This window comes from Crotalus tigris, unplaced genomic scaffold, assembly GCF_016545835.1.
Source record: "Crotalus tigris isolate CLP2741 ecotype Arizona unplaced genomic scaffold, ASM1654583v1 scf7180000019630.4133010339:1179603, whole genome shotgun sequence".
Classification (NCBI taxonomy): Eukaryota; Metazoa; Chordata; class Lepidosauria; order Squamata; family Viperidae; genus Crotalus; species Crotalus tigris.
Window position 1 is genome coordinate 905,642 of NW_024097627.1, and position 20,889 is coordinate 926,530.

General features: G+C 36.5%; 2 protein-coding genes across 2 annotated transcripts in view; one reads left to right on the forward strand and one right to left on the reverse strand.

Moving 5' to 3' along the window:
• The first annotated feature begins 3,128 nt into the window (after nucleotides 1-3,128).
• Nucleotides 3,129-14,244, forward strand: FBXO7 (F-box protein 7). The gene is made up of 9 exons (XM_039363925.1): nucleotides 3,129-3,458; nucleotides 5,963-6,254; nucleotides 6,439-6,666; nucleotides 7,262-7,403; nucleotides 8,013-8,096; nucleotides 9,793-9,885; nucleotides 11,340-11,516; nucleotides 11,754-11,791; nucleotides 12,212-14,244. The coding sequence occupies exons 1-9, from the start codon at nucleotides 3,337-3,339 to the stop codon at nucleotides 12,596-12,598; spliced, it is 1,563 nt and encodes a 520-aa protein (XP_039219859.1). The 5' UTR covers nucleotides 3,129-3,336; the 3' UTR covers nucleotides 12,599-14,244.
• Nucleotides 14,245-15,919: 1,675 nt separating this feature from the next.
• SYN3 (synapsin III) overlaps nucleotides 15,920-20,889 on the reverse strand; it is a 227,151-nt gene continuing 222,181 nt past the window's right edge. The window contains exons 12-14 of the mRNA XM_039363924.1: nucleotides 19,397-19,469; nucleotides 18,106-18,379; nucleotides 15,920-16,881 (exon numbers count right to left, since the gene is read on the reverse strand). Of these exons, the coding sequence (XP_039219858.1) occupies nucleotides 16,749-16,881; nucleotides 18,106-18,379; nucleotides 19,397-19,469 (480 nt within the window). The 3' untranslated portion in view covers nucleotides 15,920-16,748. The remainder of the gene's footprint in view (nucleotides 16,882-18,105; nucleotides 18,380-19,396; nucleotides 19,470-20,889) is intronic.

A 20,889-nucleotide genomic window follows, 5' to 3' on the forward strand; every position in this document is an offset into this window, starting at 1 on the left:
CAAGCCCACTCAATTAGATGCAGAGATATTGCCAGATATGAGTACACTAGGTAGAGAAAAGTGTTAATTTTTCTACTCAGTTCTTCTTTTGTTTTCTAGTGGCAAATAACTGAGTAACTGAGACCTTAACAGACTTGCACGAGTAGCATAAAAGATATGTATAGCTTGTTGGCTTTTAGTGCATTGTATGAACACAGGTAATTGTCCTTGCAATAAACAGCTCAGCATGGAGAATGATGTGTAAATACTCTTGCCCCTTCACCCAAACATCAAGTTTCCATATCTACATGAATATACGAGTAGCATCTAAATATATATGGTTCTCTAGTTTCAGAATGATAGCTAGAAGAGAATCAAGACAAATGAATGTGTGTCTATTTCACTGTAAATACCATTGGGACTTATGGTACTCCCACATAAATGTGCATCAGATTGCCAATTAAACCAACTTGGATTCTCTCTAGAATTTTTTTTTTTTTTGGCTAAAATCAGAATAAAATAGAAGTGTGCCAAGTTACACAGATAATATTTTAATGGTCAGCAGAGAATTGCTACATGTTCTAATTAATATTACTTTTATGTAGTGTATTTGACTTGCTAGTTTTTTGAACTTCACTCTGTCGTGGTCAGTGCCAAGTTTTTCTGACGGGAAAAACAAATCCAGGCTTTCACATGTATTCAATATGTCCATCTCTTTTAGAATGGCAAGGGAACATTGTGTTACTTTCAGCAATTCCCTAAGACAGGAGACTATTCCAGCCCCTACCCCCCAGGTGGATGTTCATTTAATCATTTTCACTGAGAAAGAAAAAATATTGTCCAATATAATGTTGAACTATATGGTAATGAACTGGAAATGCAGTAAAATCTAGGATACTGCATAAATACAAATACAAATGTTCAATTTTGATTGTTTGATAGGCAAACAATTTATAGATACAGTAGTACCTTTGATAAAATTGTATTAAGTAATAAAACAAATCCAATCAATCAGAACAGAGCTAAAAGGGATATCTTCTATTCCAGGGCTTTTCAACCAGTGGTACAGATACCACCTGTGGTACATTGGCACCTGGCAGGTGGTACACGACCATCCTAGAAAAGTGGTAGTGGGGGAGGGGAATGAGCTGAACCGGTGGCAGCACTGCACAAACCTGAGCGAGAAATGGCTGGAGCTGTCAGGGCTCAGCGGAAGCACCAGGATCAACGCTTCTTCGTGACTGTCAGGGCTCAGTAGAAGCGCTAGGATCAGCACCAGGTTCCAGCTGGAGCTCGGCGCTGATCCTGGTGCTTCTGCTGAGCCCAGAAGAAGCGCCGATCAGCTGGAATGTTGCAGCATCTCCAGGGTCTTGTGATTTATATTCAGATGCTTGGCAACTGATTCATATTTATGATGGTCCCAGGGTCATGTGAAGTGACCAAAACTTCTGCAACCACCCAGCAGATGGAGGGAATAAAAACCAAACACCCCCCACCCCACCTCCACTGCCAATCCTCAACAGAAACGCTCACAACAATGAAAACCTTGGACAGGAGGAAGAGCGCGGCCAGATGGGCACGCAGGTGTTTTGCTCGGCTGTGGCTTGGAGGGCACTTTTTTCAGTGCCATTGTAACTTCAGTCACTAAGCGAACTGTTGTAAGTCGAGGACTACCTGTACTTTATCATTTTTTTCCTCTTTTTTTTTGGTCTTCAACTTTTTGACACCTTGCTGGGCGACTGGTGGTACGCGGATGTTGCCATATCCTAAAAGTGGTACAACGGGTGAAAAGGTTGAAAAGCCCTGTTCTATTCCAAGCCCCCCTGCTCAAGCAGGAGACCCTATACATTTCAGACAGACAGCTATCCAATCTTGTCTTTAAAACCTCCAGTGAAGAAACACCTAAAATTTCAGGATTAGAGCTATGCTATTAATTTAACAGGGATATGTTAACCTGATACATGTTACATATTTTGAAACATTCAGAGGTTCACTAACATGTCAGGGGTTCACACCTTGCACTGTTACAATTAGAGTTAAACATGGTTTATTGAATAAGCTGTAATTGAGTTAAAATATACAAACCATGATTTACAAATTATAACTATAATGCTTAAAATAATAATAGTATATAATGTTTCTGGATTAATGGCCATACTTGGCCTTTAAATGGTATGTTGAGGGCTCACTTCAGAAAAGTCATATACAGGGCTAGAAGCAAAACTAAATTTGTTTTTATTATGTTAAAGTTAACATTATTAATGATTCCTACTAAAACCAAGAAGACTATTATTCCAGTCAAAGTACTGCAAATAGGGGCACCTGAATGAACAACTAGCATCAAACCATTTTGTGATAGTTTCGGTTTCTAGTATTAATTCAGTCAATGGAATTTATAAATCATCGTTTAACGATTAGTTTAATCTGCAGGCCATTATGCTTTCAAAAAAACATAATTAAAAGAAATTATGCTTGGCACAATATATAAATCCCTATTTTATATAAAAGAAATGTATATCTTTCTACTTGTGTGTGTGAATGTATACATGTAAAGTGCTGGTTGGTAGGAACATATTCCAACCTATCTGGGTCTGGAAGCCAAAAAGGGTCAGACCTCGTTAAGTTTATGGATGGGAGACCACCAAAACACACATACACACACACCTGCATGGGCTAAATTGTGAAATGGGAAAGCAACTCTAGATAAAGGAAAACACTTCCACGTTGCTCCCATTACAATAATCTACTGTAGAAATGTCTGCAAAGGAACCATCAATTGAGATTATTTGAACGAATTCTTCTTTTATTAACAACATGAATTGTGTAATCCTGTTGTAAAACAAGACCTTGTCATCATAAATCAGTCCTCACAAAAAATTCAGTCCTCCACATTCAGCGGGATGATGCCCCATGACCAGATGCTGCGGAGAAAAATGTATACGGATCACTTGACCCCCGGGATAAAGGAATCCTCTTTAGATTACAGCCCTTTGCTAGTAGAGAAGCAGAGAAGGATGCGGATGTCATCCGCCGAAGACAAATTTCGATAAGAGAGCAGGGCGGTAGAGTTTTTGGCTTCCTTCGACCGAAGGCGGTTGCGTGGATCGATGCGGCCGGTGAGAGGGGAGGGTCAAGACGAAGGGCGGAACTGCGTCATCTCAAGGTCGCCAGGGTCAAGGAGGCGGTTCCTCGGCAGCCCAAACCCACAACAACAATAACAACAAGGACGGCGGCGGTTTCTCGGGGCCGCGTCTTCGTTGCGGCCTCCTGTGCCGCCATCTTCGCGAAGGAACCTCTGCGGCGCGGAGGGGGGGAGGGGGGCAGGGGAGGTAGGCCGGACAACCGCCGTTCGCCGCCATGAAGCTCCGCGTACGGCTGCAGAGGCGGACGGCTCTATTGGAGTTGCCAGAGGCGGAACCGCAGCTGGGGGATTTGCGTGCGCGCCTCGGCCAAACCCTCTTGCCCGCTTGGGGTTACAGGTATCCGAGCGGAGCTGTCACGCATGGCGTTGAGTGTGCAGGCAATCGACGAGAGTCGATAGGAAGCGGGCCCCTGGCTTTCCGCTTCTAGGAAATGGAAACGTTTTCCATGTCTAGGAGAGCCAGAGGGATTGCCCATAGTCGAAGGAGACTCGTGGGAGACAATTAAAAACCATCTGTTTTATGATTTGATGGGAAGAAAACTTTCGAAGCCACCAAAAGGCCTCAATTCGGTAGTGACAGTGAATGGAGGCCACTGATGAATAAATAATTTGGGGAATCCAAAGGATAAATGTTCTATTTTTGTCTGGCACAAAATAGGAACGAGGAATAAGAGGAAGATTTGTTTGCCCTTCTTTTCCCTCTTGACTAAAATTATGTGTTTACTGTGTGTCTTAACAAGATAGGTTCCCAAGATGGATTGATTTAAGTTAAAACGTAACTGCCGGATGGGAACTTTTTGCTGAATACTTGAGGCCCTAAACTAGACTGGGAATTAGGGAAGAAAAGGAGGAACGGGATGGTTTTAGGATTTTTGGCTTATTGATGGCGCTTGTAGCATTGTTGACATTTATAGGATTATAAATTATGTGGAATGTATGTGGAGTCAGTCCCATTCTTCACACAATTTCTGTGCTGAGGAAAACATATGACTGAGTTTTCTAAAAAGCTTATGCATTTCAGGCTAGAAATGGTTAGGTCAATGCATTGAAGCATTGACCAAAGCAAAATAAAACAAAACACTTCACTGATTATATTTCCCAATCTTGTAGGCATTTCTTTATGTTGAAGTCTTCTGACTTTTTGGTAAACAGTTTTACAGGACATATTGTCTAAGCAATGTATTGTAGTGAGTTAGACTAGAACTGATTCATTTTCTCCCTCCCTCTACCTAATGCCAAGTCATTATCTTTCAGGTTGGCTAATTTTCAAAATTGTAAATCTAAAGTACATAGTTTATTGGAAAGAAAAAAAAATCAGTTTTGGCAAATACTCTATTCCTTTATGTAGGGCAAATTTAATTTCAAATCTTACATAGTTCTCTAGCAAACCACTTAATTCATGTGGTTTGATGGATATTTTGGAAGTATTTTCATTGAGTGATGGATTCCTGGATTACTAACTTTTCAAATGAGCTAATGTATAGAGTAATTGGAGAATTAAGTAACTGGGTCAAGTACTAAGAAATGAACCTTATTTTCCCAAGTAAGTTGTACCTGCAATTGTATTTTTAGTGAGCTAATTGATCTATAATCTTGAATCCAGTCTTGCTAGTCATAGGTATATTCATGAAAGTATTGTGATTATGTTTCCTGTCTTATTGATAAGGGATATACTGTAGGTGAAGGCTGGTAGTATTTTCCTTGTGAAACAAAGTCAAATGTAAGATTACATGTTCAGTTTCATTTATGGGCTACATTTACAAATACAAACTGATACAGATATCACAGAAATTATGTGATTTATTAAAGTATTAGTAGTACACGCCCCTCTAACTACCTGTCACAGTGGCTTATTCTATTCAGTGCAATATGGATGCCCTCTCTAGAAGACAATGGGTGGCTTAAAAATACACACACATATACACATACAACAAAAACAGATAGCTTTAATCATAAATCAAAAGCAATATGACAGGGGTTTCGCCAATAAATCGCACCTATATTAATCCCAGGCCTGGGAATAGAGTCTTAAAAGTTTTTGGGAATCCCAGGAGAATGGATGCTGTGGTTTCATAGCTGAAACTTGTACTGGTAGGGTTTGGTATGCTAGAGATTTGGGATTGATTTGCCTTGAGTTTATAATGAAAAAAGTATCACCTGTGATTATTTTATAAATTAAATAGTGCTGTTTCCTCAGAGATGCCCTGTAAATTAATAGTAACTGGAAAAATTATGTATAAAAACTGATTTTGTGATTGTTGAATTCAAAAATATCTCTTGTGTTCAAATGTTGTAAGGTGAAATGCACCATTTATATTTTGTGAGGATGAAGATTGTAAAGTGATTGTGAAAGATTTCCCTTGGTTCCTGTTCATTTTCTTTATTAAAAATGAATGCAAAATGAAATACTTTTGAAAGGCAAATCATAAGCTAGATACTACTGTATTTAGCTACTACAACGCAGTCAAATTCAAGAGCCTTGATAATATTTTTTTTTATTTAGTAAGACAGAAAGCATTCTTTTAAAAATGTGGTCTTCTTAGCATTCTGCTGCTAATAATTTAAATGCTAATACAACAAATATTACTTTTAAATATGTATTAGATTTACGTTTCTAAAAAAAAGTCTATTCCTGGCATGCAAACATTTATGGTAGGCGAACATGCTTAATAAATGCAGGTGAAAATGGATCAGTTTGAGACGTATCTTGGTTTTAATGGCTATACTTATTGATTGTATTATAGTAAATTGTGGAATTAGGTAATTAAGGACATCATTTAATCTACAGTTGGTGTGTGTTCCTCAATATAAAATGTGTGCTTAATATTGCTTTCCATGCAGTTCTGACATCAAGTTTGCAATAACATTGAACAACAAAGACTCCCTTACTGGAGATGAGGAAACCCTAGCATCATTTGGGATTGTTTCAGGAGACTTGATATGTTTGATATTGGAAGATACTGAGACAGAATTAAGAGTATTTCCAACTCACACTTCATCCCTGCATCCACAAGAGAATAATCATGAGCCATCAACTTCAGCCATTTGTCACAACCAGTCTAAAATTCTAGATAGTGAAAGACACAATGGACATCTTCTAGAACGTACAGTTCAGATGAATACAGACGATATGGTAGGTGCATAAGAAATGAAGACGCTTTCATTGTGCGCAGTAGGGAAAATACTAAGAAGCTTGGATTGCTTCCATTATTTTTAAAGATACCAGCTTTTTTCATAGAAACCCTTTGCTTTTATCATTTTACTAAAGTAAATATAACTTTTTAATGCCCTTATGTTTCTGCTGCTGTCATTTCAAGGCAGAATCCAGCCAAGCATTTGCTTCAGAAGCTGTATCTGATGACTTTGACTTCCAAGAAGCTGCTGGTTCTTATCCTTCAGAGCCAATGCTTTGCTCTGAAGCTACGGATGGACAAGTACCACACTCACTTCAGACCCTCTATCATTCTGCAGAATGTACCAGTGCCAATGATGCCTTGATAGTTTTGATCCATCTTATCATGATGGAAACAGGATATATACCTCAAGTAAGCAAATTTTTACAAAGGATGTCTGAATGTGAATACTGTGCAACCCATCAGATTTGGTTGAATTCCATTTCTCATCAATTCTCATAATTTTCCTCATTGACATAGATCTTAGGCCAATAATAAGACAATGTTGGCTTCCAGTAAGCCATGATTTAGTGATAAAGCATACTATTACTCATGAATATATTGGTTGTCACAATCCAGAATATTATGGCAACACACTGTTCTGCATTAGTCATAATTTGTACTGGATACCCATTGAGCAGAACGCAGTTAATGCACAACACATCTAGCAAAAGAAATGTAAAACCAGGACTGTATATAGTAATTCTAGGTGTTGCTATACAACATAAATTTGTTTTATAATAAAATATTATGTTGTAAATATTTGGTATTATAATAAATGTGGGATACTAATTAAATAATTATATTACTGAGAAAGATTTGACAATGACTACTTATGTGCTTTAGTTGCATTGTTGCCATAATCAGAATTCTCACCCTATGATTTCAGTAGTGCTATTGCAAACTCACAACAAATATGTACTCAAGTTTTAGTTGCCTTGTTAATTTCCTCTTTTATTATTCATAGGGAACAGAGTCAAAGGCAACAAGAATGCCTGACAAATGGCGGAACAGAGGTGTTTATAAGCTACAGTATGCCCATCCCCTCTGTGAAAATGGCATTGCTGCCCTTACTTGTGTGCCTTTGGGAGACCTTATTGTTATCAATGGTAGGTATATTCTGATATTTATTTGATTGAAGGCTAGCATTTGTTATTCTTTGTCTTCCATGCTATGTAACTAACAGTTCTTATGCTGAAAGACATAAGAATCAGTTGATTCAAAAAATAGTGCCCTATGACACATGTTTTGCCCAATTGAAGGTACAAGCAATCAGACAAACTTTTAGTAGTATATTGAAACAAATTTGCCTTAAGAAAAGGATTAGGCTGTTAAATAGATAGTGAGAGATAGGGCTTCAAAAGAGAAAGAACAGTGGGCAGTCCCATCTGAGATGCTGTTTAAGATCTCAGAAAAGTCTTTTTTGAAGGAAGTGAAGGAGACTTTCCATGAGCACAGACAAAATTAAACCATAATGTCACTCTGTAACTCATTACACTTAGAAATCCAAGCTGGTTAGATTCATTCATATATCCTGGAGTATTATGCCACACAACTTCCAAGGGGAAGAAGGGGTGTTCATATTTTTTCTTGTATTTCTTACAGCACACACTGCTATTGATTAAATTTATTCTGTTTTGAGTTTCCGCAGGAAGTTCAGAATCACCAAGAATGTTTTTTTTTGTTAAGTTCTTTTAGTGTCTTTTTTTGGTTTTTAGCAATGCTGAAGATTGACATTGATATCAAAAGTGTGAAGAGACTACAACTTCTGCCAGCTACATTTATCTGCTTTGAAAACTCAGGTATCCACATCTGAATTTTGGGAAACAGCAAGAAGCTAATAGATGAGTAATACCACAGTAATTTTTATTGTTAACTGAGCAATTTAGAAGATGAAGTAGAGTGCAATAGGTAGAAGGCATTTTTAAGTTGTGTCACTTGTTGACCTCATGAACTCCTGTCAGGCATAGAACTCCTCAGTAATATATTTTATGAAAACAAAACATTCCATACAGTGGTAAAATATATTGCAAGGGATATATTTTCTCTTAATACTTATACATTGTAGACAATTACTATGGGCCTAGAGAATCTGCTACAGGTAAAAAAGAAGTGTGGCTAATAAAGTATTCTGAAAAATACTAATTTACCATGATGCATTCCTGTTTTTTTCCCCCATAACCATAAAAACATGACATTTATTCCAATATTTAAAGATAACAGTAGTACATCTTGAGAATGTATATATCAAAATAAAACAGCCCTTTAAAAAGATAATTTAAAATACATGTGGGAAATGAATAAGCAAATGCAGAATGACAGGTTAATTGTGTTTCCATTCCTCTCCCCTCTGTTTACCAAGAAGAGTTTACTTTTAAGAGTCCTGGTGGCACAACGGTTAGAATGCAGCACTGCAGGCTACTTCTGACTCCTGGTTGCCAGCAGTTTGAGTGTCACTGGCTGAAGGTTGACTCAACCTTCCATTCTTTCGAGGTCGGTAAAATGAGGACCCAGATTGTTGGGAGCTAAACGGCTTAGAGAGGGCTATAAAGCACTGTGAAGCGGTATATAAGTCTAAGTGCTATTGCTTTTGCTATTTGGCCATTAGGAGAGAAAAAAACTCTAGTTTATTAAATACTTCAGGTTTTAAATTTAGGTTATTAAGCAGTTGTCTGGAGTTTCTTTTAAGCCACCTTTCCATCTGGTGAACACCACTGCAATTCTGGTTTATTCTCCCTCTTGGCCACAGCAGAGGGAGATATTAATGCTTGAATTGGGAGTTTTATGCTGATACTTTCTGCTTGTGCAGCTAATCTAGATTCCCAGATGTGTTTTCTTTCATTTCTGCGTGATAACTTGTAGGAAATTGTAGATATATTATATTCAGGGGGAAGTTTTGAGCATGCAGATTCTAGCACAGACTTCATTAGAGGCAACCTTCCACTTTCAGCCTTTCCCCTTTTACATTTGTAAGGCTGCATCTTTAAAAAAAAGTTTATATTTAATCTTTCCATTGTAAACCACTTGCTTGTTTGTACAGTATTAAGGTAGTGGTGTAATGACAGATAATGCCTCACTAGGGGGACCCATTGTATTGAAAATTTTAAGAGACTCATTCTAATAGCATTCTTAAAGGGGGCTATAGTTTCCCAGCTCTATGGGAAATAATGAAACAGTCATGGATAAGTTATCATTGAAATGGTTGCTACAGTTGATGTAATGCAATTTCTCTTCTCCCTCATTTAAAACTTAAAAAAACTTTCCATAGATTCTGAATATTGTGCTGTTTAACCATGCTAATAGGTGCACCAAATTCATTAGTGCATGCAGGCTTTGCTATTTGTTATAAATCAAATTATTACAGCATATTGCCAGTCTGAAGGAGAGAACCCGTTATTTTCCATTTTACTGCTTGATGATTTGTTCTTAGAGGCAAATAATTAGAAAAGGATATACTGAGCAGATGATATTTATTTTGAATTTTTTATTTTCCTAAAGGAAATGTTGCAGGTGTGTATAAGGACCTTCAGAAGCTCTCTTGTCTCTTTAAAGATCGGCTGGTGTACCCTCTTCTGGCTGCTGCTCGGCAAGGTAAGCAGATCATGGAAGGAGTCTTATAAATCTTTTTGTAGAATGTTTATTATGTAACAGGTAAAACCACCAAGTGTGGTGAGTGAATACGTTTGTAGCCCAATGTGTTTAGCAGAAAACATGGAAACACCCCCCCCCACTAAGATTTAACAGGAAAGTTTTGAGAGAATAACAGCAATATTTTCTCAGTATGATTCTGATTTCCCTTCACTTATTAAATTTGATCATTTTTGGTTCAAACTGTTTTGAGGGTTGAGATGACTTTCTATACATTGAGCTCTCTGCAGCTGACTAGACCAGTGTTTCTCTGCCTCAGCAAGTAAGATGTATGGATTTCAATTCCCAGAAGCTGAAGCTGGGAAATTCTGGGAGCTGAAGTCCACACATCTTGAAGTTGCCAAGTTTGAAAAACACTGGTCTAGACCATCAAGTGTACCATGTGAAGCTCATTTATGCAAACAAGTTTGCCACTCTCTGTTCAGGTTCTGATGCCAAGTAACCAGAATGGATCCCAACTCAGCAAGATTCTGTCCCTGCCACTAAATGGGTAGCCAGCCTCTGAGCTGTAGTTCTTTAGCTATTTATAAATCAGGCACTTCCTTCTGCTACTTATCCCATCATGGTTGCAGCTGTGACTTATAAGTTGAATAAGCACCAGGTTCTAATTTGAGAAATGTTATAAAATAGATTAAAATCTGTAAGTGCCTTTTGAAACTATTCTTGTTACACTTAACAGGCAAAATTCTATTGTAGTTGAGCCAGCCGGAGGGGCTATTTCCTATGTGACTTGACAACATAGTAAAGCAACAATATATTAACTTTGATCTGAATAGGAGTGTTTTTTGTTTTGTTTTGTTTGTTTCTTTTTTTAAACTAGGCTGAAGAAAAGCTAGATGATATTCCATACTGATCTTATGGTGTAGCTTCCAGAGGATTTTGACTCTAATCAGGAGAGTGAAACCTTTCACTGTTGATACTCTAATGTGACTTCTCTCCAAACAAGTGCCTTCTAAATCTGTCAGGGATAGTGCTTTAGAGTTTTATTTCAGGGACTATGGAGTATTTGGTTAGTGGCATTCATACCTCTGGTAACATTGGCTTTTTAGTCCCACTTGGTCATATGTTTCAATAGAAATAGAGTAGTGCTTAAAATTAATGAATTCTTTTGAAATTTCAATATTTCTGTATAATTTTTCTGATGTGATCTGTTTCCAGTAGAAGCCCTAAAAGTAGGTAAAGAAACCCAATTAAATGATCATAATGTTATGTCACTTTTGATGTCTCTGATAAATGCAAGATTAAATTCAAACCTCTTTGCATAGAAATAGGCTTTTTCTTCAGCCAAATCTTATCAACATGCTTTGTTTCAAGCATTTAATTATAATTATGGAATAGATAAGAAATTAAACTGCTGGAATATTGTGATAATGTTATTCTTCTGCTTCTCATTTTAGCATTAAATCTACCAGATGTGTTTGGCCTGGTGGTTCTTCCATTGGAGCTGAAACTCCGAATCTTCCGGCTCTTGGACTTTCGTTCATTAATTTCTTTGTCTGCTGTTTGTCATGATCTTTATGCTGCTTCGAATGATCAGTTATTGTGGAGGTTCATATACTTGCGAGATTTTAGAGGTAATTGTTCATAAAACTTTTTTTCTAACATGACGCTGAATGAGAGGCTTGTTGTCAGCTTTGCAAGTTAATTTGTCAGGATTCTGTGTAAGGAATTATACCTCTGTGAAGCTGTTTGGACATTGTGTCCAATAAATGGTTGTTGTCTTGGAACAGTCATGCCATCAATACAAGTTACCTAATGTGTTGTCTACATCATTATAGAATTGCTGATTTGTATTTTACATGTTTATGCAGATCCTGTTGCCAGATCTCGAGACACAGATTGGAAAGAAGTAAGTGGGTATCATGGTATATTTTTTAGTTTTGCTTTGTTTTGTTTTTTAAGAATATGTACAATCCAAATAACCAAGAGTTCAACAAATTACATTCTCAGCTAACTGAAACCTCCAATTGACATAGGAAGCAAGTTCTTCTTTAAAGACCGTGCTGAAAGAGCAGGTGAACATTATTATTCTAATGAATGCCAGCCTGCACAGCTTCTTTCAAGCTGTTGAATTCTGGTCTGAAATTCCATATTGGTTGAAAAATTGAATGAAATAAAAAAAAATTATGAAGCTGCAGAAAGCACAGAGATAGTTGTGCTAATAAATTTGGTTCATCTATTCCAAATATTCAGGAATATACTAGCAAGCTTTTATAACAATGAATGCTATGAAATGTCAAGCTAAATTTTATTTTCCCCTTTTCTACAGCTGTACAAGAAAAAATTGAAGCAGAAGAAAGATGCACTGAAGTGGAGACACATGATGTTTCTGCCCCCTCCTCCCCTCCCAGTGCCATTTCATCCCAGTCCACTGTATCCCAGTCCTTTTTGCCCTAATCCACTTTATCCCCCCAATATCATTGGTGGTGAATTTGATGAGAGGCCAGCAGTCCCTTCCATTGGTGATCCAATAAGCTCCCTCTTTCCTGGCCCTGCTGAGCTTCCAAGTCAATATCTTCCTATTTCCCCACACTTAGATCCATTTTCCACTTTACCATATTTTGATCCTTTTGTGTCATTTCAAGAACCCAATCCAACTCTCCCAGGAAGAGCCAGTCGGAGCCGCCCAATTGATAGCCGCCGTGCATTCATATGAGAACTCTTTCAGCCTTATTGATAAAGTTTTAAACCTCTCTTTGTGGGCTTACTTTAAAACTGTATAGTAACATACTTCAGCTTCAGAGCTATGATGTCTGCTGTTTTAAAATTATGACAGTGCATAAGTACTACCGCATCTTGATTCCATAGACTTGGGCCCAACAGTTCAGTGCAAACAATTTGTCCTGCCTCCCTTGGAAATGCAGATCCTTTTTGCAAGAATATTGTGGGACACTATTCTTTTCATTTACAGTGGCAGGCTCCTTCTTAGAAACGAAAAGGTTTGCTTTTGTTGCATCAGATAAAAAGCACTTTAAAATATAAACTAAGTTGGTCTGGGTTGTTTTAATTTTTAAATCTGTCATTTAAATATTTGTGCTATGTTCTTTTCTTCCAGTAATTAGCCTGACTAAATGCTTTTTCCATGAAAAGATTTTCTGTTCTATGCAATATCTGGCACTTGGAAAGCTACAAAAACCAGCTGATTTGATTGTTCTTTGGATACTTCATATATTTTCTTTATTACTTGAAAAGCAATGTTAGTATTGGGGATTTCAAAGCACAAAGAATATTGAGTTAAAATGATTTTTTTTACATATGAGAGAATAAGACATTGAACTGTTCACCTTACAAACAGTTGAATAATAACATGCTATAGTATAACCCAGAAGATGAGAAATGGTGAATGTCAGAAGCTCTGGCAAAAAGTTGCTGCCTTTCTATTTCAATTTTTTTGTAGTAAATTTCAACAGAAAGTACCCTAAGTACTTTATGAAATAAAATGACAGGGCCATCCGTACATTTAAATAATCATTGCTTAATAGTTTTTAACATTTTTCAGCCAACTAAGTTGGGTTAACATTCCTAGTTACTTTTAAATGTATAATTACAAGACGTGCAATTCTTAGGGATAAATAGACATAACTGTCTAGTTCAGTGTTTCTCAACCTTGACCATTTTAAGGCATGTGAACTTCAACTCCCAAAATTCCATAGACAGCATTGCTGGCTGTGGAATTCTGGGAGTTGAAGTCCACATGTCTTAAAATGGTCAAGGTTGAGAAACACTGGTCTAGTTGATCAGTTGATAAGTGATATTTCTTATTAGAAGGTAATCTAAGGTTGAGCACAAATAATATAACCATGGATGATTCTCCATTGATGGCTTTTCAAGGGAAAATGTATTATCTTTGCTATTCCAAATTTTTTTCTGTATCGTATTTTCAGTCTTATTTAAAAAACAAAAAGAGTTACTTAAATGCACTGATTTTGATGTGTCAGTTTTGTATCATCCTAAATATCAGTTTGATGAGGGATTGAACTAAACTGAGAGAATTCCATAGATGGCTGTTATGTCTTATAGCTCAAATTCTAAATTTCATGATTTTACATTAAGGAGCTAACATATTAAGTACTTAAATTAAAGATGTGATTGTACTATATTTAGAATATATAGTACTTTATATGTAGAGTATTATAAAGATGTGTTTATTTACTATCACAAGGAGTGTTCAGTATTTGTGACTGCTGATTAATTATTCTGTTAGGAATTTCTCTAGGTTAGTTCTCTCCTTGATTAGTTTCCATCCTTTGCTTCTTGCCCTGTCTTCTGGTGCTTTGGAGAATAAATTGACCCCCTCTTCTTTGTGGCAGTCCCTTAGATATTGGAATACCGCTATCATATCACCAACAGACCAACAGTTAATACTTAAGTGCTAGTTTATAAGACACTAAAGTGCTATAATCAACCTTTTAGAACTCAAACATGCATAAATCAGTTCTAAAATAGCTTGAGTCTAACAATGCAATTTTGCTTTATTATTAAACAATTGGTTCTTTGTAGTTGTATTTCTAATACACTGTGGTGGCATTAGGATGAACACTATTCAGAATATTGCAGATGATAAAGACCTTTGTTCCAACAACTGTACAACATTGGTATAATTAGCTGTTTGGCTTGCAAAATAAGATAACTGCTTAGGAGAGGAATTATTTAATATTTCTGTAATATTCCAGTGCAAAATGCACTAGTATGTAATTGTTCTATCTTTCTTGAGGTAGGTTAAACTTATCTGAGAGGAGAATTGAGGGTGAAATTTAGTAGATCTAGGAATTACATTAATTTATGATGTGATGGGAAACCACTAGCAAATTCTGTCAGAGCAAATTCTATTGGAATTTTCCTATCATACTAAAGTCATTGAACAGTTGGCTGTATTGTGCCATTCTACATGACACATTCAGAGAAGTAAGTCATATAATATTGAAGAAGTTAGATCACATTGCTATGAACATTAGCTCAGGAAACCGTGTGCTGGGTTTGATAAACAATTCCAATTGGGTAATTTTAAATGGAAGTAGATCCTTATCTGCACTTCTCTTGAAATGCTGAGTTGTTTTTCAGATGCATTTCAGAGAGCTGCTAAACACTCAAAGTAGTGATAATATTTATTTTCCTCTTGTCTACCAACTGTTTTTACAGGATTTAGGGAAAAATCAGGGAAGTAGGTAAGGTTCCATTCTAGAATATTAAGGAACAAAACAGTTTGTCTGGCTTTATTGAACTTGGCTGCACTGAGTTGAAAAATTACGTGCTTGCAGTAGACTTATTCTAGAGCGTGGGTATCCAACCTTTGGCTTGCCTGGGCTGCACTGAGTGAAGAGGAATTATCTTGAGCTGCATATAAAACATAATGTATATAAATCACATAATGTTAAAATTTTACAATCTTGAGTTGAATTACTAGTTGTCCAGGGCCACACACGGATTGGACATGCCTGCTCTGGAACTATTTATATACAACAAATGCACATATAATGCAATGTCCCATTTACATCAGTTTTGTATAGATAATGCAGTAAAAGTTCAATTATATCAATGTTTAAAGAGAAATCTCTAAACTTTTTGTAGCAGAACTCCTATTTTCCTCCTCATCTCTTGACACTTCACTTGTATCCTGACTATTGAGTGGCTAAATTGTGTCATACTGCATAATTTGGATACTGATATTGGGGAGAATTTTTGAGGCTGGAAAGAAACATTTCCCATGTTTTATTCTGAAGGGTTTGCTACTTTGCATTTTGATGGCCTTGAAATATTGAGTTGTATTTCATGGTGGCTGACTTCTTTCTAAACTGTTCTATCACTTTTGTATGCATGCATGTAACTGCAGAATAAGAATTTTATGACTTGATTTCTCTAGAGAGGTAGTTCATTGTGAGATCCTAGTCCCAATGTGGATCAAAGATCTTTGTTTTCAGTCATTTTTTTCTGAAATGCATGATATGCTGCTGTAAAGATGAATTCTGACACGTTGATAGCTAAAGTTCAAGACCTGTATATTTGTTTCCATACACATGGTACTTCAATATAAACGCCTACATCATTATAGTTCAATTTATTATTTTGGATACTTATTACAGTGGATACTAGGTAAATCTTAGGCAAGTTGCATTATTGTAACAGAGCATGCAAAGGATTTTAATTCTAAATTATGTCTATATATTCCCGCACCTGGGAATCAGAATGGATTTAATCCTGGTTGTATATTGACCAAAGTAAAATGGTTCAACTGTGTGCTACCTAAGAATTATAATAGTTTAGCCCAGGAAATTTGAATTGAGAAGGAATAATTCAGAGGGATAACACATTTTTGGAGGAATAGTTTTATAACTGGGTTTTTAAAAGAGCAAATTAGAATCTGACTTATAAAAGAAAAGAAGAATCATGCTAATATATAAAAATAGTTAAGATAAATGAATATTAATCTTAACTATTTGCCTCTTTTCTGCACCTCTGCCATAAATGGCCCAGCAAGTGTTCAAAGCTGTTTATACTCACTGCAGCATTCTATAGCCCTGATTGTGCATGAGATGACCTCTGCGTGTAGGTGATGATGGACATGTTTGCATTCTGTAAGTTGAGAATAACATTTCGATGACAGTGTTATCCAGAGCCCAGGGAGGCAGATTCAATTGCTTTTTTTCAATTGCTTTTCCCCTCCCCTTTGCTGAATATAGGAATACATACAAGAAACTATAACGATTGATACATTTAAAGACACATTTGTATAGGGAACTATAAAATGAGTGAGGAATTTGCATGGAAAGAAGACCCAAATATCCAAAATTACTCTAAGGTTTGTGATGCTAATCAGAAAACAGACTAGCAAATGACTTCCTCAGGTTACGGATGGTTTCAGCCTTTGCCTCATCTTCATTTGTGATACCTCGCTGTGAAGATTCTGAGATGTTGAAGGTATTTGTCAAGGATTGTGATTTGCTGAAAAAAAGAAGAAAAGGGAATAAAAATGTGGCTATTTCTTTTACAAAATTTAGAAGCTTTAGGAAGTAGTGGGTCACTACTGTTGTTAAACACCAATAGTGATGCCTAAAAGTTTATAAACCCTTTTGAATTTTCAATATGCATAAATATGATCTAAAATGTGATATGTTCTCTACATAGATCCTAAAAATTTGTTAGAGAACATTAAAGCTATGAATCTAAAACATACTTGTCCATTGATTTACTGAAGAAAATGATCTAATGCTACATTTTTTGTGTGGCAAAAGTATGTGAAATGTGGTTGCAACGTCATGCCTTAAGCCAGGTTTGCCGTCTCTAGATCAGCCAACTTTCATCATTGATGGAACTAGGAATTTCAGATTGTATCAGGAAATTGTAAGAAAATAGGATATCTGAAGGGGAAGCTCAACAGGACCAGCAAATCAGTGATCCAAAACATAGAAGCTATATGACCAAAGAATGGCAAAAGCACAAGTAACAGTGTTTTGAAATGGCCAAATCAAAGTCCTGACCTTAATTCTATAGAAATGTTGTGGAAGCACCTTAAGTGGGCAATTTACTTGAAAAAGCCCATCAACATCCTTAAGTTGAAGCTCTTCTGTAATTAGGAATGGGCTAAAATTCCTTCAGGTTATTGTTTAAAAGAGATCCACAGTTACCAGAAATAATTAGTTAACAGTTATTGCTGACCAAAATGGGCATACCAATTCCTAAAAGCAAAGGCTCACATACTTTTGCCATAGATAGATAGATAGATAGATAGATAGATAGATAGATAGATAGATAGATAGATATAGATATATATATATAGATATATATCTAGCTTTGGATCATTTTCCTCAAAAAATGAATTACAATATTTTTGACTTATTTAATAAGCTTTTCTTTATCTAGACTTAGGGCTTCTGTGATGCTTTATATAATATTTATGCTGAATAATGACAATTCAAAAGGGTTCACAAACTTTTAACACTACTGTATCATTGGGATTTATCTGTAACGTTTGATATTGCCAGCAAAAAGGAGAAGAGGGTAAAGGTTCATTCTCCAAGCTTGTGGGTTGGTTTCTGAACATTTCGTTACCAGGCTAGGTAACATCTTCAGTGGCGGTTCTGGGACACCGATAATGGCTTGACCTTAACTTAGCAACCTTAACTTTAAATTACAAGAATTATCCATTGTAAAAAATTTCCCACATACTTCAAATGAGGATGCTGCTTGGAAGGTTCACTGAATCCTTGGCCAGGAGCCCATCCTTGTGCCGGTGGTCGAGGTTGCTGGGAGGGAAATGTGCCTAATTTGGAAGGCTGGCTTGGTGAGCTTCCTGCTGATGATCTTGTTTGCTGAGGAGATCCAGGTGACTTCTGCTGCTGTGATGAAGTGGACTGAGGGCTCAGAGGTTGCTGACCCTGTGGGGACAGCCTTTGCTGAGCTGGGGCTCCTGGCTGTGATCCTTGAGGCTGCCATGGGCCACCTGGAGCAAAGGAATAGAAACACTGGTCTGTAAAACAAGATTGGTTTATATGAAATGTATGATCTTTGTCATTAACATTATGACTGTGAACTGATACAAGTTTGTTGGAAGACTGGACATCCCCTTTTCTTGGATTATCAATCACTTATAATTAATTATAAACCTTAGCTGATGAAGAGTTCTAAGAAATATGAAAACTTTCAAGGATTTTAAAATATCTCTTGTTCCCATGAATATAGTGTCTCTGTGTTATTTCTTTTTTCTCATGATCAACTTCGGAAAATTTTCATAAAGGAGGTTGAATGTATGGCTCCCCTGGATAGCTAACTAATCAGTAGCTATGAATAGAGAAGCTGCCAAAGGTTAACTGAGGCTGATACCAAATACGCTAAATTAGAAAGGATGAAAGAAGGGTGGCTCCCTACTTTTTTTCTGGCAAACTAATGTTTTCTGTCTACTGGTGCCAACTCTAACAGCCATTTTGTAAGTGGCAAGTCTCTCAGGAAAACCACTTCCTTTGAGCACTCCTATTACCATCTCTTGTCACACATACCCACTGGCACAGACGTTTGTAGATCCTTGCTTTAACTTAGCAAAAGATTAAAAAAAATCTTTATTATCTCAGTTCACTAATAAAGCTGCGTTTTAAATTCTGCTCTAATTTTTGAGATCTGTAACTTCAATCTGTGTGCAAGCTGCATAACTGAAACAAAAATATATTTCAGCATTTCTCAAGTTTTTGTTGGCATTGCTTCTGTTTTCTTATTAAGCTTGGATGTTAAATCTAATATTTTTTCAGGATGGACTGTCTGAGAAAAAATACATATTCTTAATCTTTTTGCCTTCTCTATAAATACTGCTGTAATTTATTAAACTTACCCTTGTCCTGTCACCATATTCCCCTCAAAAGATCAGCAGAAATCTCAACAACCACATTTCACTGCTCATACATTTACAGAGGAAACTAGTACCTCACTCTTAAAAGTTTGCTTCACAATTATATAGTAGAGGTAGTACCTTGAGGTGGTGGTCGGGGTTGGGAAAGCTGACCAAGATGGGGTCCTGACGTTTGTGATTTCAGTGATGGAGGCTTGAAATAAAGATAGTATAGTCAGAATATCACAAAAAGAATCAACAGAAATCTGTTATGTATCGCCCATAGCAACTTCAAATTAACTACTACTAAAACTTTTGTGTCTGATTGCTTGTAATCTTAAATTGTGTAAAACAGTGCATCATAGGGTATCCATTTTTTAATTAACATACCTCAAATGGTCTAACTTAAAGAATGTGTCCAAAATTCAGGACTTGGGACTCCCGTGAGATTGAAATTTGGCAAAGTCGCGGCTTTCAGTGCCACTGTGCTTCATGCTCAGCCGCAGTCACATGATTGCCATTTCCAACACTCTCTGCCTGCTTTCTATAAGGAAAGTTGATGCGAAGGTTAGCAGGAAGTTGGAAGGCATTTCCACTCACACTGCTTTTTTTACCTATATAAGTCTGTAGGGAAGGAAATACCTCTAGAACAATGACCCAATTGTCTAGTATATCATAAGCCCCTATCTATAGTTAATCCTTGACTGTAGCTAGAATAAATGGGAATATGTTGATGGGCATGGAAACTATGTTACTTTAGCAAAAAGTGTAACACTTCTTGAACTTCTATTCCTTATCAAAGTGAAAGGAAGAATTTAGGTAAGTGCAGATTCACGCAATACAATAGGGACAGCTGACTTTTTCTTTTCTGCATAGCCTTCAATAAGCCAAAATCCTATTCTCATGCTGCTTTATGTCACAGTCAAGTTCACTTAATGAAGCATAACTAACTATAGTACAATCTATCTTAAAAGCTGCTTAAGACAAACTTGCAATCTTGAGACCTGTCTGGGGTCTTTTATAAGGATCTAAACAACCTGCAGAACATCAGGATGGTAAGTTACATGTTAGAGTGCCATAATGGACTTTAAGGGAAATCCTACTGGATTCTCTCTAAAGGGAAAAGTCTCCTTTATAGTAATGCTAATTTCTTTTATAAATGATTGTATGTTTTTAAAAATAAAAATTTTCAATTAAAAAAAAATAAAAATAAAAAAAGTAATGCTAATTTCTTTTATATATTGGGGGGGGTTAGTTTAGAAATTTGCATATGGGCTTCTGAATCAACCCCACCACATTTAAAAGTCCTTCAGTTGGAAAAAAATTAGAGATGCTTAATTATTTTATAATGAATAAATAGGGATTTAGAAACACTCAGGTTTAGTTACTTTTTATCCATAGTTTTGATCTTGGGATAAGAAGCAACCTGTTAGATCAGCAGTCTGGTCTAGTAATCAGCTTCCTATAGCAACAAGTTAGAAAACCAAGAAAAGAACATGAGAATAATATTTCTCTTTTGTTATAATTCCAAGTGATATTCAAAAACATGCCATCTGTGGGCCTGGAAGCTGTATGTACGTATGTGCGTGTATGTTGGTATATATGTATTATCAAATTTCTATATCGCCCATCAC

Coding starts and splice junctions, on each gene's coding strand:
- FBXO7 (XM_039363925.1), top strand. CDS start 3,337: ATGAAGCTCCGCGTACGGCTGCAGAGGCGGACGGCTCTATTGGAGTTG. Junction 11,517..11,753: donor ATACTTGCGAGATTTTAGAG/GTAATTGTTCAT, acceptor ATGTTTATGCAG/ATCCTGTTGCCAGATCTCGA. Junction 11,792..12,211: donor GAGACACAGATTGGAAAGAA/GTAAGTGGGTAT, acceptor CCTTTTCTACAG/CTGTACAAGAAAAAATTGAA.